Source organism: Phalaenopsis equestris, unplaced genomic scaffold (genome assembly GCF_001263595.1).
Source record: "Phalaenopsis equestris unplaced genomic scaffold, ASM126359v1 Scaffold000740, whole genome shotgun sequence".
NCBI lineage: Eukaryota > Viridiplantae > Streptophyta > Magnoliopsida > Asparagales > Orchidaceae > Phalaenopsis > Phalaenopsis equestris.
In genome coordinates, this window is record NW_018165180.1 from 261,916 (window position 1) to 289,628 (window position 27,713).

At 39.3% G+C, this 27,713-nt stretch overlaps 1 protein-coding gene across 5 annotated transcripts; it reads right to left on the reverse strand.

Annotated features, from left to right (window-relative positions):
- Positions 1-1,362: 1,362 nt before the first annotated feature.
- LOC110030552 (probable sodium/metabolite cotransporter BASS5, chloroplastic) lies at positions 1,363-27,713 on the reverse strand. Of its 5 annotated transcripts, none has more exons than XM_020733310.1 (8): positions 27,441-27,713; positions 27,251-27,336; positions 26,753-26,886; positions 18,084-18,277; positions 17,757-18,009; positions 11,743-11,996; positions 11,580-11,662; positions 1,363-1,459 (listed from the first exon to the last, which is right to left on the reverse strand). In XM_020733310.1, exons 1-8 carry the CDS (start codon positions 27,610-27,612, stop codon positions 1,391-1,393), a joined length of 1,245 nt encoding a protein of 414 aa, XP_020588969.1. In that variant the 5' UTR covers positions 27,613-27,713; the 3' UTR covers positions 1,363-1,390. The 5 variants fall into 5 exon arrangements, with proteins under 5 accessions (XP_020588969.1, XP_020588968.1, XP_020588971.1 ...); XM_020733309.1 differs by having other exon boundaries at positions 27,251-27,345; XM_020733312.1 differs by lacking the exon at positions 26,753-26,886 and having other exon boundaries at positions 27,251-27,325; positions 27,441-27,515.

The window sequence follows — 27,713 nt, forward strand, 5'->3', positions numbered from 1 at the left end:
ATATATATATAGAACTTATGTGACATATATATAGAACTTATGTAGCTAATTTTCATTAATGGTCTATAATTATTATAAATAATAAAAAAATTTCATAAAATGTAAGGCGGTATTTGGCTCCAGCGCCAGATTTGCATTAAATAGGATTTATCAAATCCGATAAATTCTGCGAGCCAGCAACAGGCATAAATCCATTAAACCCGCCATTAATCGGATTTAAAAAATCTAGATCTACGTCGCATAGAAGATGGAGCAGGGTAGAGCGATTTAACGAAGAGTTAATTTTTTTTTTTTTTTTTTTGGCTAGATTTAGGTTCCTACGAAACACCCGCTAAGAGTGTCCAAATGCTAGAATCACTAGACTTTTCTTTCTGCAGATTAGTTTGATGTGATACATTACATGTGCCCAAACTATAACAAAATATTAGGTGTACTAACCACACCTCCGAGCGACAATCCGGATAGGCTGAAGTGGGATACTTAACGTGTCCACATCCGGACCTTCATCTAGACGTATGGTCTACTGAACGCAATGTTCTCTCCCAAACTAAACTAAAAAATTCATTATAGTGAACTCTAATACGCACAACAATCTATAAAACATGAATCTAATTCTATTCACATAGAATATGTTATTTTCTCATCATTGCTCTATGAATCATTTTGCTCTTTTATGGTCAAACATTTCATTCACTCTTTATGGAGAGTTGTGAAAGGGCATATCTTCTATATCAAATGATTGTTTTATATTATCATGGTGGTCAACCAATTTAAACAAACCCATAGTTGATACCGAGCAAATGGTGTTGTCGGGTTGATCAATGTCTTTGTTGTTCAATTGTTAGGCGCAAGCAATCACCAGCCTAACAATTTTTCAAGCAGAGCATGCAATCATATTATAATTAAAATTTATTTGTCTTTCGTGCCTCTTTTATTTGGTCATCTTAGACACTAATGTCATCAAGTGTGACTTCTGCTTTTGAATAATAAACACACATACCTCCAAATTCTTATTCATTTACATATCTAACATCTAAATTTTTAATTTCTATACATAATAAATAAATAAATAACTTGGGTATACTTCACCTTAACTTCTATAAACTATTCAACAGAAAAATGGCATAAATTACATGGAATATAACAGTGAAGTTCCAGCCATTTTAATTGACAAGAGTTCATAACAACCAGAAAGTGCTCAACCAACAATCCCTATTCTGAATTGAGACTAACGTACACATCACTGTTATTCTCTACAATCTAAATCAAAGGTAAATTATAATTTACATAAATACCCATTATTTTGCATCCAGTGCCACCAAAAAAAAAAATTGCTCTACGAAAGCGGATTAATTACGGATTAATTACCAGTGAGGAAAAGTTTTGATACTCAATGCTGCGATGGCTTGTGGGACCACAGCAATACTAGAGCAAATCCCATCAGAGACATCAACACTACCTGCAAATTTTATGAGACACGTCAAGCAGAAGAGATTTGATAATGCATTTATTTCAGAAAGCTGCTGCAAGAATGAAAATTTGGTCCAACGCAAAAATAGTGGGTGGGTAAATTTAAATGCTTTTAGGAGAAAATTTTATTGAGAATATGATAAAATTATTTTGAATACATAAAAAATAAATTTTAAAATTACATTTATAGTAGATCTGTGTTGGGTAATGTTGGGTAATGTGAAGATCCGATTCACCGTAATTTAATTAATTGTTGTTAATTAGCTTTCTAATTAAAAATCTTACCTATCGCTCACCAACCATCCCATCTACCGCTCACCCACCTCCCATCTACCGCTCACCCACCTCCCACTTACCGCTCTCCTGGTTTCTATAAATAGCTTCTCTTAGCTTGTTAAAAAACATAAAGTCAAGCCACGTCCTCTAAGAGAGAAAGAGAAAAAGAGAATGAGGAAGGGAGAAAAAAAAATAGAGATTTTCTTGTAAACGTCGAGACGTTCGACGATGTAATTCCTTGAATAAACAAAATCCTCTGCAGCTCCGTGGACATAGACAAATTTGTCGAACGACGTAAATCTGTGTCGCTCTGGCATTTTTTTGCGAGCAATTTTTCTCGTTCCATTTTTCGCTTTATTGTCGTCGTTTTTTTACAACTGGTATCAGAGACTTGGGTTCAGATCTAAGGAAGAACGATGAGCGGAGACAAAGTGATGCATCGGGGATCTAGAAGTTCAATGGTACAGATTTTACTTACTGGAGAATGCAGATAGAGGACTGTCTCTATGGGAAGAAAATTCATCTTCTGTGACTGGGAAAACAACCGTAAAAGATGGACGAGACGGAATGAAATATGTTGGATCGACAGGTTCTGTAAGTTATTCAATTAACTTTATCGAGATCAGTTGCTCACAACGTCATCAAGAAGAGGACTACTACAAATTTCATAGAGACTTTATCAGATATGTATGAAAAGTCATCGGCGAATAACAATGTGCAGTTGATGAAAAAGTAATTCAACTTGAAGATGACGGAAGGTGTGTTTGTTACTCAACACCTGAATGATTTCAACACTATCACAAATCAGTTGTCTATTGAAATTGATTTTGATGATGAGATATGTGCGTTGATATTGTTGGTTTTATTGTCAAATAGCTGGGGTCAAATAGCTGGGGCTGGGAAGCCATGAGGATGACAGTTAGCAGGTCTGCAGGAAAATCTAAGCTGAAATATGATGATATTTGTGATTTGATTTTGGTTGAGGAGGTGTGCAGGAAAGATTATGACGAGACCTCGTATTCAAGTTCGGCATTAAATGCTAATTTCAAAAGGAGATCACATGACATGAACTCAAACAGAGGAAGATCAAAATCAAAGTCTGATGAACAGGCAACCTGCTAAAATTATAGCAAGGCTGACCGCATAAAAAGGAATTGCAGGAATCCTAACAAGAAGGAGAATGATGACGCTAATGTTGTAACTAAAGAAATACATGATGCACTATTGTTAGCAGTTCACAGTTCTGTTGATGACTGGATACTGGATTCAGGGGATTCCTTCCATACATCTTCCTGCCAAGAGTTAATGTGAAATTATGTTCCAGTTAACATTGGGAAGGTATATCTGGCTGATGGAAATGCTTTTGATATTGTGGGGATGGGATAAAATAGGTGATGCATGTTTGAAGAAAATGTTAGTACAGCTAGTAGATGATGTAACCAGTAGGTGATGCAATCAGTGTCTCAGTTCCAAGTGAGAGAATTGTTGGGTAATGTGAAGACCCGATCCACCGCAATTTAATTAATTGTTGTTAATTAGCTTCCTAATTAAGAATCTCACCTACCGCTCACCTACCACATCTCACCTACAGCTCACCTACCTCTCACCTATAGCTCTTCTAATTTCTATAAAAAGTCGTTCTTGGCTTGTCATAAAGCATAAAGCCAAGTCAGGCCAAGCCAAATTTTCTAAGAGAGAGAGGAAGAGAGAGAGGGAGGAAGGAAGAGAAGAAAATAGAGATTTTTTTGTAAACATCAAGAAGTTCGATGGTGTAATTCCTAGAATAAGTAAAATCCTCTGCAGCTTCGTAGCCATAGGCAAATTTGTCGAACCACATAAATATATGTCGCTCTAGTGTTTTTCTGCGTGTAATTTTTCTCGTTCCATTTTTCGCTTTATTGTCGTTGTTTTTTCACAACAGATGTATAATATGAATCTAGAGCATTGAGAAGCGAACATTAATAGTCCAATTCATTATGAATGATGTGGAAAACTTAATCGGTGTTTGGCTGCATATTAGATTAATGTTAAATAGAATTTATGAAATTCAATAAATATGGATTTATCAAATCAGGTCGGTGATCAGAAAAGATCACAAGCGACAACGGAAAAAATATGGCTCGCAATCGGATTTACGAAATCTGGATTTACGTCTCAAAAGTGACGGAAAGCGAGAAAATGAGATTTAACTGGGAGTTAGATTTATTTTCTTTATTTGTTTTTGGTGTTTAGCTGGATTTAAATTAAATTTATGATTAAATTTCATAAATAATATGCTACCAAACACCGTCTTAACAAGAAACAGAATAGAGATCACAATGCAAGAGAAACTGAAAATAGTATCTAAAAAAATAAATAATGAAAAAAATTATAAGTAGTTTGACTGCAGGGGTAGAGCATGAATCAATAAAATGTAAATTTAAAATTAATGTCAAAGGACTACGGAAAAAAGAGAGGCAAAAGTCATATGGATAGAAATTGCGCAAAACAGTTTATGAAAAACAGATGTAATACCAAATATATTCAGCAGATCACAAGAAGTTTTGTATAATGTTAAAGATGATAATGATGGTGATCAAATTGTGAGACATCCTATTAGCAAATCATCTCATAAGCCACTTTTAGAACACTATTTAAGTAATTTTTGCAATTCGAGGAAACTTCAAATTTGAGTATACTTGAGAATATTCAGAAGAAAAAAACAATTTGACATTACGAAAAGGTTTCCGCCTCTATTAAATAAGACTTTTATTTTAGGTGAAAAAAATTGCCTCTTTCAAAATAAATACACCTTTATTTTTTGTTTTTATTTTTTTATTTTATTTTATTTATGTTTTGATTTGAAACTAAATATTTGGCATATTTAATTACTAAATGATTACTTCCAAAACAGCTAAGCACTTAAAAAGTTATTTTGAGTGTTTTCAAAAGCATGTTAACTTACTTTTAAAAATAAAAAAAAAAGTAAAGAATTCGCTAAACAAATATATATTTTTTTACTTTTAAAAAAGCAAAAGGAAAAATTGACATGCATACCACTCAATTACATATCTAACATCTTAACTTTAATTTTTACATCCATGCCTCCTTACCTGAGCATGAAAAGGTGTATTTTGCTTTTTTTGAAATGGTGGTATTTTTAATATGGTATCAGAGATTTGATTGGTATAAATGTAAAAAAGCGAAGTAAAGGTATTAGACATATAAATACATAGGAATTGGGTGGTATGTATTTAAATGCCCCCAATCAAAAATATAATTGATCCTAAAAGTTGGATCCTGGATTGTCTTTTTTGTACACGCCTAGAGAGTTAATTGTCAAATGAAGAAGAGAACAAAGTGAATCAAGAGTTACTGCAGAGAGAACCCGGGGGTCCCATTGACCTGCCTCCTTTTGGTCGTCATTTTCTATTATTTATAAGAATGTATTTGGTACAATTACAGAAAGAAAGAAACAGTTATGAAAAGCATTATTAATATGATCAATGCTCTAATAAATTGTATGAATTTCATTTCATATTTGTATTTCAATTTGACTTTTAATATGACGGTAATTGGTTGATTAATTCGCTAGAATGCGGCCGAGTTAGGCGATAGACTGGATGACTATTGTGCCATATGTTATGTCGACCGAGGCGTTCGATCGAGCGACGATCTCGTCTGTCGCGGCAAGAGCAGGTAGGTCGTACAATCGCGATCAAAGAGTTCCTGTCTGCGCTTCTGTCAGTCGGTTGGTCGACTGATGAGTCTATTTGTTTTTGTTGGGTGAATTGTGACTCACTTATCGCTTTGGCTCAAGTTTTACAGGACTTACGTCTCGTCTACCTGGTCGATTCGTCGCCTCAACCAAATACCACTATTTGTAAGGTCTTAGGTGGATTTTGCGCTACTTCTATGAGGTATCAGATGAGGGGCCATCCCCAGAGATTTGACCTGTCCCGGATTTAGAGACGCAGTTTCATATGATTGGCGGTGACTTGTCGGTTGACTGTTTATCCTTAAGGGAAGCTTTTTGTTTTTTTTTTTGTTGTTCGTTCTCTTTGAGATTTGTGACGCTAGTTCTAGTGTATACATTTTAATTTTCTGAATTTTATTGTTCCTTTGTGGCGATATCTGCGATAAGAACAGGAAAATTTTCTTAACTGTGTCACAAAAATTAAGAAAATTTAATGATTAGTTCTCCCAATATTTTCATGCCCGGAGTTGAGTTGTTCATCTTTTGCCAATGTTTTCCAGGTTGCTGAGTAGACATCATGTCGGGTAGCATGAGCAACAAGACGGTCGACTCGGAGCTACCGGTTTTAGTTGGGTATCTACCTGCTCCGACATTTGTCCCAAAAAAGAAAAAAGTGGTCAGGAAAGAAAAGAGGCGAGAGTCGATCAACTGAGTTGCTTCTTCTGAGGGGCCCAAAAAATAGTCGCCAAAGAGGATCCAGAAACCCTTGGGTTCTGGCCCGAGCAAAGTCGGGGCTGTGGTTGACCCATCAGCCTCGTCCAGGGAAAAGTTTGTCAACAATTGTTGTTGCCCGAGGGCAGAGGTGGCGGTTGACCATTTTTTGTTGCCCCCGAGGGAAAAGGGAGGAGGCATTATAGAGGGAAAGAAAGGTTATCCCATCACTGGGTTGGAGCTTGAGAGGCTTATGAGTATGTAAGCAATTTCTTTTTTACTTTTGCTGGCGTAGGAACTTAATCTTCCTTTTCAAATGCAGATATGTCGGTCGGGACGAAGGATGTCGATGGCGGTAGGCCGTCGAGAAATGTGGCCAACTTGAATCCTATCATTGTCATTGAATCCCATGATGTGATCACCCCCCCCCGATGCGGGCGGAGGCTCCCAACAGCATCAACCTGTGTACCAGAGACTCCTTCCTAAGTCGGTGGCATGTCGAGTGCAGAATATGGTAGAAGTTTTGCACCAGACAAAGGAAAGCCCTGTCGACTCGTCCGTGCTGGGGTGGATGGCCCATTATGAACATTTGGAGGTCGCCTTTCAACAACAACCAACTACCATTGCTCGCTACTAAGTTCCCTGAACGACATCCGAGCTGAGATGAGATTCATCCACGATTTGGTATTTCTGAGTCGATTCTATAATGAGGCTGACCGGATAGAGCAAATTAGGCTTGGTGGAGAGATGGTCCTCCAAAGATTGCTTGAGAAGGGGTATGCCTCATCTGAAGCCATGGAGGACCCATTTATTAAGCATTTTGTTCGAAACCTGTAATAATAATATTTGTAATAAAATAATATTTTGAGGAATTTGAAATGACAATTGATGTGAAGCCTATCTTTATGCGACTCTTTGGTGTGCTCGCCTATCTTATAAATAGGGTTAGGAGTCGCCTTATTCCGCCTTTGTACTTTGTTCTTCAAGTCTTCTGATTCATTTTCCTTCATTTTCTTTCGTTCTTTTCGTTTGACTGTGATGGCTCCAAAGTATTCTCTAGTTCCCTTTGGCACCGTGAGGGCGGCCGATCCCTCTTCTTTGACGGACCAGGACATGAAGAGTCTTCAAGAGCGCTACGTGTCGGATGCCACGATCACCCTCCGCAGGATGTCCGTCGCAAGGAACTCGACGGATGACGTGAGCCTTGATCTGGTGTTCTTTCTACTAGAATCAGTTTAAAAATGGTCTCTGGCTGCCCTTATGATCGGAGCTTATGAGCATGTTCACTACATAAGGGGTCATTCTGACCCAAGTTCTTCAGAACACCATCGCGACCATCATGACTTACGTCATATTTTTTCGTCGTTTAATCATCCCTTTGTCGATTGACACCTTCAGTCACTACTCCTCAAGTTCGACCAGGGATGTTGTCATGTTTTCACCTGGTTGAAGACTTCGCTAGCTCGGCGTTGGGAATAAGATCAAGGATTGACGTAAAAATTTCTTGATTGGTTCTATATCTGACGACTGTGAGATTGCCATTCGTCGGCGGAACGTGGCTGGCAGCAAGTCAAGGGCCTTACCGGCCAATCTGCAAGACGTCAAAGAGGTGTTGGAATGAAGTATGATATCGGTCTATCAGTATATCGCAGAAAGAACGTTGAACCGGGTGATGGAAGGATAACCCCGGGTGATTGGAGGGCTTCAGATGCCAATGAAGCCGCAAGAGTGAAAGCAGCGGAGCAAAAGCAGCCGCAGAAGTTGAAGGTCGGTCTCCCCCGTGAGCATTTATGACAGGTACCATTCTTGATGTTGCGTGTCCTAGTATCGAGCGATTTATAACTTTTGTTCTGAGACAAGAAGGGAAGGAGTCGGCAAGGGTGTTGACGTCCCGACCCTTCCCTCCCTGAAGAGAAAACGGGGGGACCCTAATTGGCGCTCGCTTGAAGGAGGCGAGGGATGTTTATGGATAAGTGATGACGAGCGATTCAGCTTGTTGGATGCCTAAAGGGACTGGCATCCCCTACGGCCGATACTCGGCGTATGCCGCCTCTCCTGGCGGAAAAGACTTGGTCTTAGGCTTTTCAGGAGGATCTCAAGGAACTTTCCTACGAGAGACTTCTCGAGTGTGTCGCTCATCGCATTTGGAGACGAGCGAGATTCTCACTTCTTAGGAATTGCTTTTATGGAAAATGCAAACTCTCTGAGGGTAGCAAGGAGATCCTGTCGAAGTCCCAAGAGCAAGTTGTCTACCTGACCAATGACCTTCACAGGGCTTCTGAAATTCGGGACTTTATCGAATTGATTCAACAGCAGCCTGAACGAAGGGAGGAGCAGCTTAAGAAGGTGGTCTCTAAGCTCAGGGGGGCAATTGGAGTCACTTGTCCCCCGCGAGGAGTTAGCGAGCCAACTTAGGCTGGGGATCGAGCATGCTACCCGGTGGTTCGTTCATCACGGTTTTGTCGACCCGATGTTCCTCGACCCGATGTTCCTCGACCCATCCGAGTTCAATGCTTTGATCCCTTATCGTCCTGTTGATCCCTCGGAAGAGAATGATGGCTTGAGTAGCAGGAGTGAATTTTCTAGTGATCAAAGCAATGATCAATCAGCTACTCGGTAGCACTTCCGCCCTGCGATGATCTTTTTTTCCTTTTCCTTTTTTTTTCTTTTTTGCCTGAAAATTTGTCAGTGGCCTGTAATTCATTACATATTAATGAAATGGAACCCTTTTGCTTTTTCACGATTACTTTCATCACTTTGGCTTTGTTGCGAAAGTTATTGTTTTACCTGTGACACTGGCTTTTAGAGAGACTTGCTCTCAGGCTGGCTCGTGGAATCAAAAAAATTGATTTGACTATAGTGTCTCGGTCGGTTAACTCTTGTTTCTTCCGTTCGCTTAAGTCGATTTGTCCTTGAGTGGATACTGATCTTGATCGATTCTTTTTTACGACACTGATCTTGTTGTTACCTGAGAGGGTGCGGTGCTGACAAGGGTTTTCAGGATGACTTTCGCTACCTTTTTTGCAGATCCTATCGCCGGCGATGATAGAGTCATCCCTGGGTAATCTACTTGACTGACTCCACGTCGACTCGCAGCCAGAAGGCATTGAAATTTTTCGATTTATTACACAACAGTCAATCCATTTCCCTAAGCTTTTCAGCACAGATGAATTCCTCAATAAGGTTCCGTCGGTGGCAGCTCTCCTCTTTGTCATGTCTATGGTCACAGTGATACTGGCAATGCCTTTTCGGATCTCGCGATGTCGGTCGCTCCTTTAGCAGTGGGGCCAGTTTGAAGTTGTCCTTGTTTTGGCCTAGATTATTTCGGCCATCGACACGTTGAGGGGTGTCAAACTTTGCATCTCCATGTAAACATACAATTGTTCATAATATTAAGCTGACCGTTGATCGGAACGCTACTTGTCATGGTTGCGTTGCTAAGAATCATCTAAACACCTGCCAAACATGTTGTTGTCCTGGTGTCAGGTGAACTGATTGTCCTTCGCCCTTTGTTATTCACCCCGTTCTTTCCACTTCTTTGACGAATGGTTAGACAATTCTGGCTTACCCTTCGGGGAGCATTAGAGGTCTTCTTCGGCAAGTATGTGCTCATTCGCCATCTCCAATATTTCCGCAAAAACCGTTGGTTTAAATAGATTTAGGTCATACTTGAATCGTTTGCTTTGAACTCCTCGCTTCAAGAATGTTACGGCTATTTCCGGCTTCAGATTTCTAACTTCCAGCATCTCGTCCTGGAAGTCGGTGATGTAGGACCGTAGGATCTCGTTTTCTCCCTGCTTAAGGTCGAGAAGGGTGTTTGAATCTTTCTTCGGCTTCTGCACGTTTGAGAAGTGTGAAACGAAGAGTCTCTTAAACTCATAGTAACTTGGGATGGTTTCGGTTGGCAAACCGTTGAACTGCCGAAGGGCCGACTATTTCAGGGTGATTTGGAAGAGACGAACATTATTAGGTCGTCAATCTGGAGCAGACCAACGGATGATTCGAACAATGCAAAGTAGTTGATTGAGTCGGTTCTTCCTTCATAAGAATCTAAGCGAGGAATCCTCAGCTTGGGCGGAGATATCGCCTATTTGATTTGGTCGAACGTGCACTTGCATTCGTTCTTCCCATCACCTGTTCGCTTGCGTTCGGCTGTGTTGATGTGTTTGGACTCGCCTTGCCCCTCTATCTACTGGTTGCTAACCTGGTTATGCGAGATAGGTGGGTTCCTTGGTGAGGAACTTTGGGGACGAACCCCCTGGATTCCACTTCCAAGCGAGGGGTCTGATCGTTCCTCTTGGTGATTGCTACCCGGAGGACCTCGAATTGCTCCATCTTGAGAATCGTCTGGGCTTACAGCCCCTAGACTTGTGCATGAACGTCTGTTGTGCAGCATCTCTATTGAGTTTCATGCATGATATCTCTCTTTAGAAACTCTCCTTTGTAATTGGTTCCGCTTCTCATCTGGGGCATGTCCACACTCACCGCACAACCTTCAAGATGTTAGATCCTGAATTATCTTTTGTGAACACACATCGAGAGTTAGGAGTCGAGTGAATTAGATAACAAATTGAATCAAGGGTTACTGTAGAGGGAATCGAAAAAGTCCCAATGGTTTGTCTCCCTTTGGTCGTCCTTTTGTCTCTTATTTATAAGTATGTATTTGGTACAATTACAAAAATGTGGGAACAATTATGAAAACCGTTCTTAATATAATTAATAAATTGTATGGATTTCGTTCAATATCTGAATTACAATTTGAATTTTGATATGACAGTAATTTGTTGGTCGATTTGTAGAATATGGTCGAGTGCGATGATCAACTGGGTGGCGACCATGCATTGTGTTTGGTCGAACTACGATCCGTTCGTCGTAGCAAGAGCAAGTCGGTCGTCCAATCGTGATCAAGAGGTTTCTGCCTATGCTTTTGTCGGTCGGTCGACTGATGAGTCGATTTATTTTTGTCGTGTGAACCATGACTCACTTGTTGCATTGGCTCAAGTTTTACGGGGTCTACGTCTCCTCTACCTAGTTGATTCTTCGCCTCAGTTAAATATCCCTATTTGCAAGGTCTTAGGCAGATCTTGTCACTGCTTGTATGAGGTATTCGATGATACTTGTTGCTATATGTTTTATGCCTCGCCCTTGGCGGATCTTGTCGTCATCGGGCGAGAGACCATCTCCGGAGCTTTGACCTGTCCCGAGTTTAGAGATGCAACTTCACCTGCTTGGTAATGACTTTTCGGCCGATTGTTTACCTTGGGGGAAGCTTTTCGTTTTTTATCATTCGTTCTCTTTGAAATTTGTGCAGGTAATTCTAGTGTATACGCTAAACAAGCAAAAAGGTTTTAGGATTCCGGCTCCATCGTCTGAAGATACAATAGGAGAAGCATTGCTGAATTGCTTCATAAAGATTTGTTTATAAAGAGAATTTATTTTTACTCACAGATATGGCAGGAGGAACACCCACAAGCGGATCCTGGAAAAATCTGTTCGCCAGTGCAAGGGCTAGAAGACTGCTTTGCATTCCTGAATTATGGCCGGATCAGATCAGATATAAAATTCGTGATCCTCAATCTAAAAGAATTATATTTGAAGTAGATGAAGACCTGTCTGATACGAAATTGTTCTTTGCAGTGCTTTTACATCATCAACCTTGCGAAATACCAATCCAGAAAGACCATATCCAGCTATAAAAGCTGATGCATGAAATCCAAAAATTAGAAGCAAAACTGCTACTCCAAAAGGAGAGATCACCGCATCGATGTTTATTGCTAAAGGAGAACCAACACAAAGGGCTGTTACTAAAACGGAAAGAGGCGGGAGAAAGGGTTGAACAGCTGCACAAATACTCGGAAGAAACCTGCAGACAAGCAAGCCAGAGAACATTTAGATTCATTTTGGTTGATCAGTAAACCTCCAAAACAAAGGCTAGCAATCAAAAAGATAATAAAGGACTAAATCATCCAAAAAAGTCCATCGATTTTTTAGCTATGATCATTTTAGTCATAAGCTTTTATCAGTGTTCAATTTAGTCCATCAACTCATCAAATTTAAACTAATTTGGTTGTAGCATCAATCTTATCGAAAAACATTGATGATGGAATAGTTAAAAATGATCTCTAAGAAAGCTTCCACCATTAGCCAAGAAAAATCGCATAGTTGAAGAATAAAATATTGTTCTAGATTTGCGGAAAATTGAATAACTGAAAAAAGTTTCCAGTTAAAACGACACAATTATAAGTATAAAGGTTATTCTGATCACTTAATGAAAAATTTTGAAATGTTTACTTCCATTAAAAATCAGAAAAAAAAAATGTTTCTACAGTGCCACTTTAACTAAGAAAGTTGGAACTGAGACTAGAAACAGTCAAGCAAATCAAATTGTGAAGCAAGAAAAATAAAACAATAAGTTGTAAATATTGAAAAGAAAACTAGATAAAAGATGCAGCAGACATGTAAATAATTTTCCAGAACAAACACAGATAAAACATATAAAAGTATGACGCCAATACAGACCAAAGTATTAGAATTATTATATGTTTTTAGCTTTTATTCCGTCATTATTTCTTTCCTATTTATTTTATTTTGTTTTATTTCTTTTCAATTTGTTTTATTCTATTTTTATTTTTTTTATTGCATCCATTGTAATTGGATTTAAATACCCCTCATTTTATCAATAATATTATGTTGTTCTCGTCACAAATTCAATATGGTATTAAAGTCATGGCTCTAACCCATGAGGTTCCATCCTAGACGCCAGCCACCTGCAGGTCTTCTCCTATAGAATTTTTACCTGCAACCACCTGTTGCTGAACCTTCCAACCGCTGATCCCAACATCCCTCCCAGCCACTGATCTGCAGAAGATGTGCCACAGTTCATCTTCCAGTCATTAAACCTCCCAACAGCTTTTCTAGCCAACCTTCCTACAGACCTTCATGCGAACCGCAAGTGCCATCTGTTCCAGCCGCTGGTTCCAACAAACAGCCAGCCTTTCATTGCCAGCAGTCTTTTGTCATAACCCTACCATAATTCATTGATAGATCAAAATCTCAAAAACATCTCCTTTGACTCGGTCAGAATTATGACAGATTCCTCCAACCCTGAACCATTTTCAGAAGATGATCTTGATTCCGCCAGAGAATTAACTTTAATTTCTGCTCCCATGCAAACTGGAGGATCGGAAACCAACATAATTTTTTTAACCACAACCCATAAACTGAGCGATTGTAACTTTCTTCAACGGTCCCAAGCGGTGTCATTATTCATCGAAGGACGTGGGAAGTTTGGTTACCTCGCAGTTATGGCTCGTGAGCCTCCATAGACCGACCCGGCATATAAAGCTTGGGAAGTGGAGAATTCCATGGTCATGTCATTGCTGATCAACTCCATAGAGACTTTGATCGGTCATTCATATATGTTCCTTCCTACAACTAGCGTTCTCTAGACAGTTGTCCGTGATATCTACTCGGATATAGAAAATGTCGGCCAACTCTATGAGGTATCTAAGAAAATCCAGGAGGCAAAACAAGGCGAGGACCATGACCAAATACTATAATGACCTTGTTGCACTATGGATTGAATGCGACCTGTACTACTACACTTGAGATTCTCGGGCCAAACCATCCCTCTTCCAAAATATTGTAGAAAGAATTTCATGTTCCAATTCCTGACCAATCTTAACAAAGTCTTGATGAAGTTCGAGGTCGTACCCTTCGTTGGGATTATCTTCCTTCCGCTCGTGCACCATTCACCAAGATTTGTCAGGAAGAAAGCTAGAGATTTGTCATGTTTGGCACTTCTACTCCTTCAGTTGAATTGTCTGCCTTGATCTCAAAAAGTGTCAAGTCCTCATCCATGTTATCTTGGACCAGTCACCCCACTTGCAATTACTGTCACAAAACCTAACCACACTCTGGACAAGTGTTAGAAACTTTAGGGTAAACAGGCATACATTTGGCCAAATCCTCGGCTACCAAAGGTCTCACGGCGACGTCCGAGCCTAACATGACTCAACCGACTCCTACACGAAATATTTTGGAGTCCTCTGAATTCCTGAAAAACCAGATGAAGCAATTAATCAAACTTCTTGGAGCCACTCAAGTCTCTCTGGATCCATCGACCTCCCACTTCTGACAAGGTATATTCTTATGTATCTCACGGTTTGTTCCTCTAGTCCGTAGATTATTGATTCGGATGTTACGAATCACATGACTTGATGTTCACAAGCTTTCTCGACTTACTATCTGTGCACTGGGAAAGATACAGTCATAATTGTTGATGACACCTCTAGTTACATTGCTGGTAAAGGGTTGATTGCACTAATGCCAGTATAAATCTAGAGTCTTTTTTACATGTTTTCCCATTACAATATAATTTGTTATTTGTCAACAAATTGACAAATGATATCAATTGTGTTGTTAATTGCTCTTCTGATGGTTTTATTTTTCAAAATCGTCGTTCGGGAAGGATGATCAGAATTGCTAAGAGGGTAGCTGAACTCTACTACTTCCAAGTGGAGAGCACAGAGAGTGACACGTCTGTCATAAGTTGTAACTTATCTCGAGTCATTAAGTGTCCCGTTATGTTGTTGCATTGTCGTTCAAGTCATCCTAATTTTCAATATTTAAAAAATTTATATCATTTAATGTTTTCTAATAAGAATATTTCTAACTTCAATTGTGAGACATGTCATTTAGCCAAGGATCATCGGGTCCATCATCCACTTCACACTTACACACCCTCCGCTTATTTCTCCCTCATTCACATATGGGGACCTCCTCGCACTTCCAACTACACCAACAAACGTTAATTTCTGACATTGATTGATGACCACACTCGAATAACATGGTTCTACATTTTAAAAGACAAATCAGAAGTTGTTGTCACCTTCCAAAATTTTTACACTTTTGTTTTAACTCAATTCAAAATTTTTATTCAGGTCCTTTGGACCGACAATGGTCGTGAGTTTTTAAATCTATTTTGGGTGAATTCTTGGTAACTAAGAACATCCTCCACCATAACTCGTGTACGAACACTCCTCAAAAAATGGGGTAGCCGAGAGGAAAAACTGTCACCTCCTCGACGTTGTTTACTCAATTATGTTTCAATTCAATGTCCCGAAACGATTTTGGAACGATGTCATTCTTACTGTCACCCATCTCATAAATAGAGTCTCTTCTAAAATACACAAGTTTCGAACCCCCTTAGCCGTCCTGATGTCATACTTCCCTACCAATCGAGTTTTCTCCATATTAGAACCCAAAATTTTTAGGTGCACAACCTTTGTTCAAAACACTACTCTCACTCGAAATAAATTTGATCCAAGATTTATAAAATTATCTTCATTGGGTACTCTGCAACTCAAAAGGGGTATCGATGTCTTGATCCTAGCACCGACAAAATCTATGTGAGTGCTAATGTCTCATTCTTTGAAAGTGTTCCCTATTTTTCTAGTTCGGCCTCAAGTGAGGGAAGCTTGAGTTCTCTGACACTATCCCTTATCCTACTCCTATGGATGTCTCCCACATTGTTCCTACCACTGAGGAGTCCCATGTTTCGTTGAGTACACAGTCTCCTCCACCCACTATCTGTGTCTACACTCAACGCACAAATCATGCTCTTACTCTGGAGTCAACTACCTCCTTACAGAATCTTAACTCCACTCTGGGCGACAACCTCATCACGAACCCTCCGAATGGGGAGGTGAGTTCTCCAAGTACGGTATGCAATCAGACATGCTCCCTCTATTCTATGACAAAATATGTCTTTTTCCACAGTTTGTCGACCTACATAACATTTGCTAACGCCCTAACAGACCATCAGATTATTCTTACAATTAAGATTTCTCTTGTTGATCCAACTTGGAAAACGACAGTAATGGAGGTGATGAATGCCCTTCAGCAGAACCACAAATGCAACATCGTGGATCTTCCTTGGGGTAAGAAATTCATAGGGTGTTGATAGATTTTTAGCACCAAGTTCAACTCTAATGGATCCTTTGAATGCAACAAGACATGATTGGTCGTAAAAGGGTACTCATAGACCTATGGAGTTGACTATGAGGAGACATTTACTCCAGTGACTAAGTTAAACACTATTCGGGTCCTATTGCTCACTTACAGTGAATCTGGATTTGTCTTTCTTCCAGCTAGATGCCAAGAATGCATTCTTAAATGGAGAGCTTACAAAAGAGGTATACATGTCTCTCCTTCCTGGCTTTGACTCTACTGCCTCTAGAGGGCAAGTATGCAGGCTACAAAAGTGGGCAAAAGCAATCTCCAATAACCTAGTTTGGCAAGCTCACAAAGGTGGTCATGGGTTATGGTTTTACTCAGGCTCAATCAGATCACATCCTCTTCTTTCGGTATTCCCCCAATAACCAGGTAGTTATCCTTATTATTTATATTGATATTATTCTTACAGGTAACGATCTCCCAACATTGAAAACCTTGAAAGACGTTCTTGCTAAGTCCATTGAAATGAACTTAGGTTCTCTCCGGTACTTCCTAAGTATGGAAGTGACTCGGCCATCTCGGGACATTTGCATATCTCAACGCAAATATATGATTGATATTTTGACAGAGAACAATCTTATTCTATTCAAACTTATTGTTCCTATAGATCCCAATGAAAAATTATCTGACAATCCCAAAGTTGTGAGCGTCAACAAGATTCATTACCGGCGCCTTGTCGTAAAACTCATTTACCTCGCTCATATTGGCCCCCAACATATGCCACGCAATTGGTATAATCATGACCACTATAAGCACCTTCTCCAAGATGTCCACCAGATTCTCCGCTATTTAAAAGGTATACAGAGCTCAGATTTGTTTTTCTCCGATCACACCTCTCGGTCTATTATTGTTTATACAGATTGATTGGGTCGAATCGGTTCATGATCGACGTTTCACCTCAGGTATTATTCATTTGTATGGGGCAATGTTGTCACGTGGAAAAGCAAAAAAAAAGTTTGTGATTGCCCAGAGCAGTGCTGAAGCTGAATTTCGGTTTATGTCATTGGGAATCTGTGAAGCTCTAGTTATGCATCATGCTTCGCGAACTCCGTATGTCAACCTCCATCACGTTGCAACTATTATGTGATAATAAGACCGCAATTAGCATTGCTTATAATCCAATCCAGCATGATCGTACTAAGCATGTGGCGATTGACAGAAACTCCATTAAGGAAAAGATTGGGTCCAGGAAATTTGTGTTCTTTTTATGCCCTCCAGTGGTCAACTAGCGGACAACATCAGCAAGAATCTTTCTTTCTCTTTGTTCGATGACTTCAAATCCAAGTTGAACATGACTGACATGTATGTTTCGACTTGAGAGGGAGTATTAGAATTATTACATGTTATTAGTTATTCCTCATTATTTTTTACCTATTTATTTTATTTTGTTTTATTTCTTTCCTATTTATTTTATTCTATTTTTATCTCTTTCCTTTATTGTATCCATTGTAATTGGGTTTAAATACCCCTCATTCTATCCTATATAGTTAAATCAACTAGAGTGCTCGCATGTAGTAAGACCGAAAATGCAAACACGAATGCAATGAGATTTGATGAATTATAGCCTCCAAGCGATGCTAAAGAACCTTATTTAGGACATGGTTACCTGTTCAAAAGCAATCCCGCTGCAATTGGTGCAACAACAATCTGCATAATACTGGACATCATTCCAATTACATCAACAGGTAATTTTTTCCCAATGAGCAGCAATGATAAAGTAGGGGTAACAAACACAGCTGTGGCTGTTGACAGAGATGTCATAACAATGCTTAGAGGGGCCATAGGTGGATCTGTCAGAAAAGTTGCATAATTTGATAACTGTGCTCCACTAACACATGAAACAAGCATGATCCCCGCACCTAATCATGAATTCTATCGAGATTAGCATATTAGATTTGCTTTATCAAAAAAAAATCCTAAAAATTTACCTCACCTAAAGAATTAGGAAGATTCAAAATTGAAACTGCAATAGAGCCAAAGATGTAACCAAGGATAGGCTTTATGATGAATTGTCCGGCATATCCGGCAGCGATAACTTCTGGTCTTCTAATAGCTTCTAGAAAATCCTTGGGACTCAAGTTAACACCAACAGCAAACATCAAAAAACCCAGTGCTGGCGCATAAAACCTGGAAAAAGCTTGATTATTCATGTAGAATAACAAGAGCATTAAAAAAGTGGCAAATAATAATACATTACAAGGGTAAAAACATTTCTCTAAGAAAACAAATATGATTTTATGATCTAAATAAGAGCTACAATAGTCCTGTCTACCTAAACCTTCAATTGAACGCATGGATGGTTTGAATATGCTACAATATACCTTAGTCGGAAACAATTGCATATCTTTCTATTTCAAGCTAAACTTGTAAGTAGCAAAACTTATAAGCTGATTCACACTACTCCAATGGTTCCCATTCACAAAGGATATGGGATAACTTTCCCAAAAATGTTAAGCTTTCCAACGAGCATTTTTCCTTCAATCATAAAACAAAATCTATGTCAATATATATTGTTACAATCCTAATAGTAAAAGGACGAAGAAAAACAAATAAATAAGAAATATATAGCTTGCCTATAACTCCATAAATAGATTAGAAAAGAAGGGCAAAGAGTCGCCACAACTTTTAACATTGCAGGTAGAAGAAAACCATAGCTCAATTAATTCATTTTTCACACCCTAATTCTCACTCATTTTTCACAAAGGCTCCTAAAAATGCATTTAAGCACCTAATAAAAACAATATAAGTTTAACTATCTATGAACTACCCAAACCCACAATACCCATTCACTCAATCGTAAATACTCATCACAATTATCATCCGGGCCCGTTTGGGGCAGCTTATGAGTGCGGTACACCGCCTCACCATTTGAAAAATACGTTTCGACGGCTTATCCAAAAACGCGGTTGGATTTTTACACTAAAACGCAGGCCGCAGGTTGAACCTGCGAGCTGCGTTTCAGGATAAGTTGATTATCTGGATAAGCACAAGCTGCCCCAAACACACCCTAAAGCTCAACCTTGCTTCAAGGTCAAGCAGTCACTGGAAGAATTGTGGATGTGATCAGAGATCTAGCATAACATTATCATTGAATTCTAACACTGAAACTAGGGAGGTGTCGGCGCTTGATCTGGTGGCTTAGGCAAAGGGTTGGGGAACGATAAATCTAGTAAAAATGAGAGAGAGAGAGAGAGAGAGCACATAAGTCGTAATGAAAAATCTACCGGCAAGAGATGAGACGACGAGAAGTGGAGTTGTATATGTCGATGTAGGTTACAAGGTAGAATATAGTTGAAGGATTGATGAGATTGAGCCCAAAGACAACGAATCAGATGATTGGAAAGTGATTGAATCATATATAATGATTGCAACTTTCAGCTAAGGCATCAAATTGGCTACGATCAGTAATTTCTTGGATGATCAAGCGAAATGTTTTGATGTGGACAAAGGCAATCATCCAGGCAGTGTCAAGGCTCAACGAGAACACCACTGTTGCGATCCTAGTAGCAAAACAACAAAGATAAATAAATAATAAGTCATATTTGAATCTGCCTAAAACACCAAAAATAGGATAGAAAAGAAGAAATTTTTTAGGGTTACAAGGACGCCAAAAATCATTGGAGGAAGGATAGAGGAGACACATGCTCAACTTATACATTTTTCATATCCAAATTCTCCTTAAAGCGAGTATTTATAGAACACAAAGAATCCTAACGACTCTATGTAAAGACCAAATAACAACTTAATAATGATAGCTGCATATGAACTACCAAGACCCGCGATGACCCATTTACTCAATCCTAACTACCCTTACAATTATTACCTTGACATACATTCAAAAATGATTGTTCAAGAACCCTTGACAAAGCATGTCATGATTTTTTATCTTCAAAATTTTATATCTCACTACAACGAATCTATAAATGCCCAATCAAATGAAGTATTTTTTGCCATTGGATAATCAAACAAAATATAAGTATCTCAGCAAGACCTTATGATGCTGGAGTTAACACAAACCACAATAGAAAAAACAAATATTTTCATTGAAATTCAAATAGGCAGTTATAAACAACCAACCAAAATGGGAAATAACAAAGACACATGAAAACACCAAACTAAGGAGGGCTATAAATCAAAGGTGGTAGAAAGGCGACAACAAGGTGTTCGGGGTGGATGGCGTGTGAAAATGGCAATGAGGAAGGTTGTAGGCTGGCAACAATAAGGGAAAGGGGGAGTTGGCGGCCGAGCAACGACAGGTAGGGCAAGGTGGGTTGGCGGCAGAGGAAACAACAGTAAGGAGGGCTGGAGTTGACGACAAGGCAACAACAGATACTGGGATGGTGGAGTTAACGGTATGGGGGGCGGTGACAAGAAAGCAACAAGGAACAACAGATAAACACCATGTATGAGCGATTTACAGCGGAGCACCTTCTCTCCTTTGGATACAGCCTTAGGAGGAAAAACCTGGACATCGACGAACGTCCTAATAGAATACTAAATCATAACTGACCTAAAACATAAAAAACAACATATAAATACCACTAGGATAGCTAAAGGTGGGCCCTCTCAGTTAGGTGTCAATTCCTCATCAAGGAAGGATTGTGCGGCTCCTTAACTCCCTTAGCATGAACCGGTTCACGTAACCAATTCAACAACTTACATAGTTGCTATTGAAGCGGCGGCAAAAACACTAACAAGCTCTACTGAAGTAAGTAACGATAGATAAACACTACGTATGGACCATTTACAGCGGAGCACCTTTTCTCCTTCGGATACAACCCTAAGAGAGTAAACTTAGATTTTGAAGTCTTTATTGACAGCAATCTGAATCAAAACTGACCTAAAATATAGAAAATAACATATAGATACTACTAGGGTAGCTAAGTATGGGCCCTCTCAGTCAGTGGAAATTCCCCATCAAGGAAGGTTCGTACAGCTCCTCTCCTCCCTTCGCATGAACCACTTCACTTAACTAGTTCGACAACTTGTGTCTGTTGTGTCCCACATAGTATGGAGTCAAGTCTGTCGGGTTAAAGGTAACATAGATGTGGTAATCCCCCGGTAAGTTAATCTTGTAGGTATTTTCATTTAGCTTTTTGAGAATTTGAAAAGATTCATCTGCTCTGGGTCTGAGTTTCCCAAACTATACCATAGGAAATCTCTCTTTCTTCAACCCGATCCACATTAGATCTTCTTCCTTCAACTTGATCCACACTAGATCTTCTTCCTGAAATGTCACATTCTTCTTTAGTTTATTAGCTTGTGTCCGGCACTTATGGTTCTAGTTGGTGATCTATTTTCTCACCTCCTCATGTATCATCTAAATCTCCTATACCATTGCCTTAGCATCCGCTTTAACCTCCTAAGTAGGTAAAACCGGTACTGACTCAAGCAGAGCGAGCAGATTGTGTCAATACACAACCTGTAAAGGTGTGATTCTTGTAGTCTGGCTCATGAACCTGTTTTAAACAAATTTGGCCTAGGTTAGGAGCAGGTCCCATTGCTTGATGTCATTTCCTATGAAAGAACCTCAGAAGAGTTCCTAGACTCCTGTTCACCATGTCCATCTGTAGATGTGTTGCTGAGCTGAATTGAAGTTTAGCACTAAGCTTTCCCCACAGGGTTCTCCAAAAGTGACTTGGGAATTTGACGTCTCTATAAGATGTAATGGTTTTGGGTATCCCATGCAGCCTCATGATCTCCGTGAAATATAAGTCAGCAACAATGGATGCATCAAGTATATGGTGACAAGGTAAGAAATGAGCCATCTTAGAGAACCTATCAACCACGATCATCACTGAATCCTTGTTTAGTTGTGTCCTTGAGAGACCCATCACAAATTCATGCTAACATCCACCCAAGGAAACTTGGGTACTAGTAATAGTGTGTAAAGACCTGTATTTTGCCCTCTGGTTTTGGTCAAGTGACAAACTCTACACTATCTGACGCATCACTCATCATTCAGAGCCAAAAAAAAAAAGTTCATTAATGCGAGGGTATTGTCTCTGACGGAATGTCCTGCTAATCCTCTGATGTTACTTTCCTAAATGATGAACTCCCTCAACGAACATCTGGAAATACACAGTTGGTTCTGGTGGAACAACCATCCACTCTGTGGTATTGTCCTGTGGATCTCTCCTAACACTGCCCCCAGGTTTCCCTAAAAGTCTCATCAGTCTCATACAGATACTTCACTGCTTCAAATCTTACAATTCCGGCATGCATGGATGTGACCAATAGATGGTTGCGACTCAAAGCATTTGCTACCAGAATCTGACTTCTCGCCTTAAGGTTAAACATGGAATGGAATGATGCCATGAACTCAACCTAGGACGCATGATTGCCCCTCAACTTACTATAACTGTTCAAGAACCTCAAAACCTGATGACTCGTGAACAGAGTGAACTCGCTCGTCAACAAGTAGTAACTTTAGCGGTGGAGGATCCTAACAATGGCATAGAGTTCCTTGTCGTGTGTCAAATGATTTTGCAGGACTCATTCAACTTCTCACTAAAGAATGTTATAAGGCGTCCTTCCTAGCTCAATACTGCTATGATACCCATGTTAGAACCATCGTACTCCACCTCAAACAATTGAATCAAGTCTGGTAAAGCTGAAACAGGGGCCTGAATCACCTTCTACTTCATTGTTCCAAAACTGCGCTGTCATGAAGTGGCCCTTCTTCGGGTGGTCATATAATTTTTCTAACGATAGAACCTCAAAAACCCGCTTCATATGTTGCAAGTGCTCTTCCTCCAAACTACTGTAGGCAAGGATGTTGTGCAAGTAAACAACCACGAACTTCTCGGTTTAAACCTAGAACACCTGACTTATTGGTCTCATGAATGTGTTAAGTGCATTGGGCAATACAAATAGCATGACAGTCCACTCGTACAACCCACCTCTGGTCTTAAAAGCGGTCTTTCATTCATCCCCAGCCTCATTCTGATATGATTATATCTGTACTGTAGTTCAATCTTGGAAAGGACTACGACTCCATGTAACTAATCCAGTAGGTCGTCAAGGTGAGGGATAGGGAACAAGTATTTGATGGTGATCATGTTGATTGCTCGACTATCGATGAACATTCCCCATGAGTCATCCTTCTTAGGTACCAACACCGTGGGAACCGTGCATGAGTTGGTGCTCTCTCACCAATCTCTTAGTAATGAGATCCTGTACTTGTCATTGTAACTCCTCGTACTCTACTGACCTCAGCTTGTATGTGGGCATGTTTGGCAATACTGATCCCAGGATAATACCCATGGCATGTTGGATATCCCTCAGATATGGTAACTCTCGGGTAGGTTGTCGAACATCACCTCCTGAAACTCAGTTAACAATGGTTGGACCATCTCCGGTAGATACATTTCCTCCTTAATCCCCTCTAAAACGACTAAGGTCAATGCCACTGGGGCTTCTCGAACTGACAGCAGAAAAGTGGCATGTGGGACCTCGGGCTTATCCTCGACAGGCGTAGTTGCAACTCCAAAATCCTTGATGGGTAAGGGAACGATGAGTTTCCCCTCCTTCGTTAGTGCGTAATTGTTCTTGAATTCGTCATGTTGCGTCTTGTGATTGAATTGTCATGGCCTCTCCAACAAGATGTAACAAGCGTCTATGGGCACCATGTCACACTACACCTACTCTTGTAGTTCATCTTCAATAGAAAAATCAATCAGACATTGTTGATACAGTCGTATCTTGTTTCCTTTCTTCAACCATATCAGAGAATAGGGTTGAGAGAGTTTTTGAGTAGCCAGATCCAACTTCTCGGCCTCTCATACTAATTTTGATGAGTCTGGATCGATCCTCTTTTTCATTGAGGTCATCCCTGCGAAAGGGATTCGGTTGTTCTTCTGTTGTCCTCCATGGATCACACTATTAAGGTTAATGGTAACCTCGCCCATGGCCCTTTCCTCGATGAACTTGAGCCGTTGTAGCACTTAACAAAGTAGTCGTTGTATGTCACCCATGGTAAAGCCTAATCAGGTTTTAACAAGTCTTTTCGGCGGCATGGTTAAGGTTTCGGGATGGACAAGTGAAAGAAGATGTTTAGGAGTGATGTAAAGTGGGAAAGAAAAAAATTAGGTTGAGATTGGGTCGGGTATGGGCGGATACTAGAAATCCTATGATAGGACTAGAATCAGGCTAGTTCTGATACAAATTGATACAGGAGATAACCCAAACCACAATAGTAATGACAAAATTTATGATTTCTTCTTCTAGCTTTTAACTTGCAGTTGCATTCTTTTGCAGAAATTTTTCATCAAATGCCTTCCCAATGTTAACACCTGCTGGCTCTTGTTTTGTAATTTAAATTTGGCACTGCTTCGATGATTGTTTTATTTTGAGACATGATCATGCCATCAACCTTTAAAATAAAAGATGAAGAGAATTTATAAGTCTCGCATTATTGGACGTCTTCACTAATGAAAATATCTCTCAAGTCATTTATCTTTAAGTTGTTTAATCCATAAACGCTATCAATGGTTTAGTTGTTACAAAATTCTAATTTTTATATGGCAAAAAAACAAATTTAAGGCATAAATTTCATCATCGATGTTGATGGCCACAAAGCTCAATCGACTTGCAATTAAGGATGCATTTGGGACAGCTTATGCGTTTCAGGATAAGTTGTCTATCCTGAAACGCAGCCCGCGGGCGGGCCGCAGGGTTCGACCCGCGGCCAAAAACCCAAATGCGGTTTCGGATAAGCTGGAGAAACGCGGGAAACAAACGGTACGGCGGCGTTTTAAAAACGCCGCCCACACTTATAAGCTGCCCCAAACGGGCCCTAAGTTGAATTTATTTGATTTGCATAGTAGCATAGACTATTGAAAACATTTTGAGAATAAAAACTTGTGCATAAGATGTAATTGACAACTAAGACTTTCATATAAGCCTAATAATGCATTTATCATGTTCTTTTAATCGAGAATTCTAAAGGCAATGTTCATGATTAAGGGCAGCATACAACCAATACATGATATTTTCTTGTCCATCAACTACCACCCTCTTTACCAATAGCAAACGGTTTTTAGCCCTTCAAAGATTGATGAAGTGTTCATTGATAAAGATAATCATTTAGTTGCATATTCTAATAGACAAAGTCTTGATCATCAAATTTGTCGATTTTGACCTGTTCATTTTTCATTGCTCGAAAATATGTGCAACTTAACCAAAGTTATTGTAAAATCCTGAACTCTCATCTATCAAGATATTATCTGTTTTGGTCTAATAGCCTCATTGTTTTGTCTCATTGGTTTAACTTCCTAAGAGATCACCCATCCTAGGAGTGCTCTCTCACAACAACGCTTAACTTTGGAATTTATGTTGAAACTCCAACAGTTACACCAAAAGATGTCTTGATGTTTTAGAGTTCAACTTTATCTACTTAAGGGGTCTTCACAATATCTCTCACTTAAATAACTGACATCCTCGTCAGTTTTCTTAACCCAGAATCATCCACCAGGTAGATATTTCTATCATCAAAATAGTGTAATACTCGGATATCATTTGTAACAACCAGAACTCTCATCCATCAAGATATTGTCTACTCTGGCCAAATAGCCTCGTGGTTGTGTCCCATTGATGCAACTTCCTAGAAGGTCGCCAATCCTAGGAGTGTTCTCCCACAAGCACGCTTAACTTTGCAGTTTCTATTGAAACTGTGATCGTTACACCAGAAGACACATAGATGTTTAAGAGTTCAACTTTATTCTACTTAAGGGATTTCATAGTTCTAACACCAATTGTTAGGATACAAAAGAGGTAGAAGTTTGAAGAGAACAGTAATCACTATAAAATTAAAAAAATGCATAAATTTATGTGATGAAGTCAGATCCACCAAGGTCAAAGGATGAAAAAATATCAAATTTTCCACTAAGCATTAGAAGAGACTCGTCAGGAATTTATCTTCTTGCATAGAGATGTTTTAAAGTTACTAATTTGTGAAAATGCATCCACTTATTGTACTCGAAAATGAGGACTACATAAATCTTTTGTTATTGATTCTAAACAAAAAAGAGAACAAATCCTATTCTTATAGAAAATAAACACTAAAATGCAAAATGAGGAAGTCAACGAAGAAAATTGCAGTAATATCCTACCTCTTTATGCATAAGGCATGCTCCAAACTCTTATTGCTATACCTAGTTGTAAGAGAGCCACCTTAACCATCTCCCGTGTCTCTCTATTAATAAAAAGAATATGATTTTCCTAACTCCCTCTTCTCTTTGTTTTCTTCGATTATATGGGATCCAAGCACCCCCCTCAATAATTCAATTATGGTTGTAATAAGGCAGCCAAGATTTGACTATAAGATTTCTCCAAAAATTATATCATGATCATAAAATCAACAACAGATGTCATAGCCCACAAAAAGGTTTCAATGTCTATTTTTTAATCCCAATCAAATGTTTGTAATAAATCAGAGATCTCAATCATATCACATAAAGATAAGGGTCACATTGATCGGTTAGCGATTAATCTCTATTGAGAATACTTTGAACCAATGTTTAGTAGAAATAAATATATATAAAAAAGAAAAGTTTAGTTGTAGATCTTTGCTGATCTATCCATGCAAATAACATGAATCACCTGGTTGTGAACCACGTAAAAGACGGTGGATAAACTAGAGCCAGTACAGTACTTGCCAGTACTACGTGGGGGATAATGGAATTCGCACTCTTTAGAATGCTCAAAACATCATCAAACTTGCTTCGCTCGACATCCTAAAACAAACAAGCAAACAATAACATAACTTCAAAAACCTGCTCACTAACCCATCTCACAAATTTCGGAAGGATTGGAACTTTAACATAATTTAAAAGCAAGGTCATGATAAGAATAGTGGCTTATTGGAATTGAATTACATTTCTGGAGCAAAATTAAAATGCAGCGATGAAAACGTAGGAATCAATAAAAAAAAACTCAACCGGTAAACAGTATTCAGATACAAACTGTAGCAAGCAATAATGCAAGCATCAATCTGAAAAAAAAAAGGGTAGATAAATTCGGGATTGACGAATTATCATTTCTAGACTAAAATATAAAATAGTTCAACAAAAGTTTGATCAATTAAATAAAGAGGAGCACCGGTGTAGGTGTGATCGAATCTTCCCTCGTATTTTCTCGCTCGAAATGGCTCGTGAACTTCGGAGAGACGAATCTCTGCCCCAGAACTGGCAAATCTTGCTTATTAAACTTAAATCAGAACTACGTAAAGCGCGAAAAAAAAATCAAGAAAAGCAAACAAAACATAAAAAAGGAACAAAAATCTACTTACGTTTGCGTGGAGCGTATGGTGATCTGGTGAGATTCAAGGATAGTCTCTTGGCCTCAGTGCAGTGAATTTTACCGCCTGAGTAAGAGGAGGAAAGATCGATCGACCTTCGAAACAAGTGCAGAGTTGAGGTTTTGACTGTGGAAACCTGAAGAGCGATCGAGTTGGGATTCATCCTGTTGGACTAGACGGGAGGGAAATTTTGAGCGAGGTTGCCGATGCTTGCCCGCCGTCGCCTTCCGGCGGCCGCAGAAATTATAATTTAGGGTTCAAAAA

Excerpts from the sequence above, each read along its gene's own strand:
- LOC110030552 (XM_020733309.1), bottom strand. The coding sequence starts at position 27,612 with ATGAATCCCAACTCGATCGCTCTTCAGGTTTCCACAGTCAAAACCTCA. Across the intron at positions 27,346-27,440 it reads ACCATACGCTCCACGCAAAC|ATTTGCCAGTTCTGGGGCAG; the intron begins GTAAGTAGATTT and ends TTAATAAGCAAG. Across the intron at positions 11,663-11,742 it reads AACAATTTCGTATCAGACAG|GAATGCAAAGCAGTCTTCTA; the intron begins GTCTTCATCTAC and ends GCCATAATTCAG.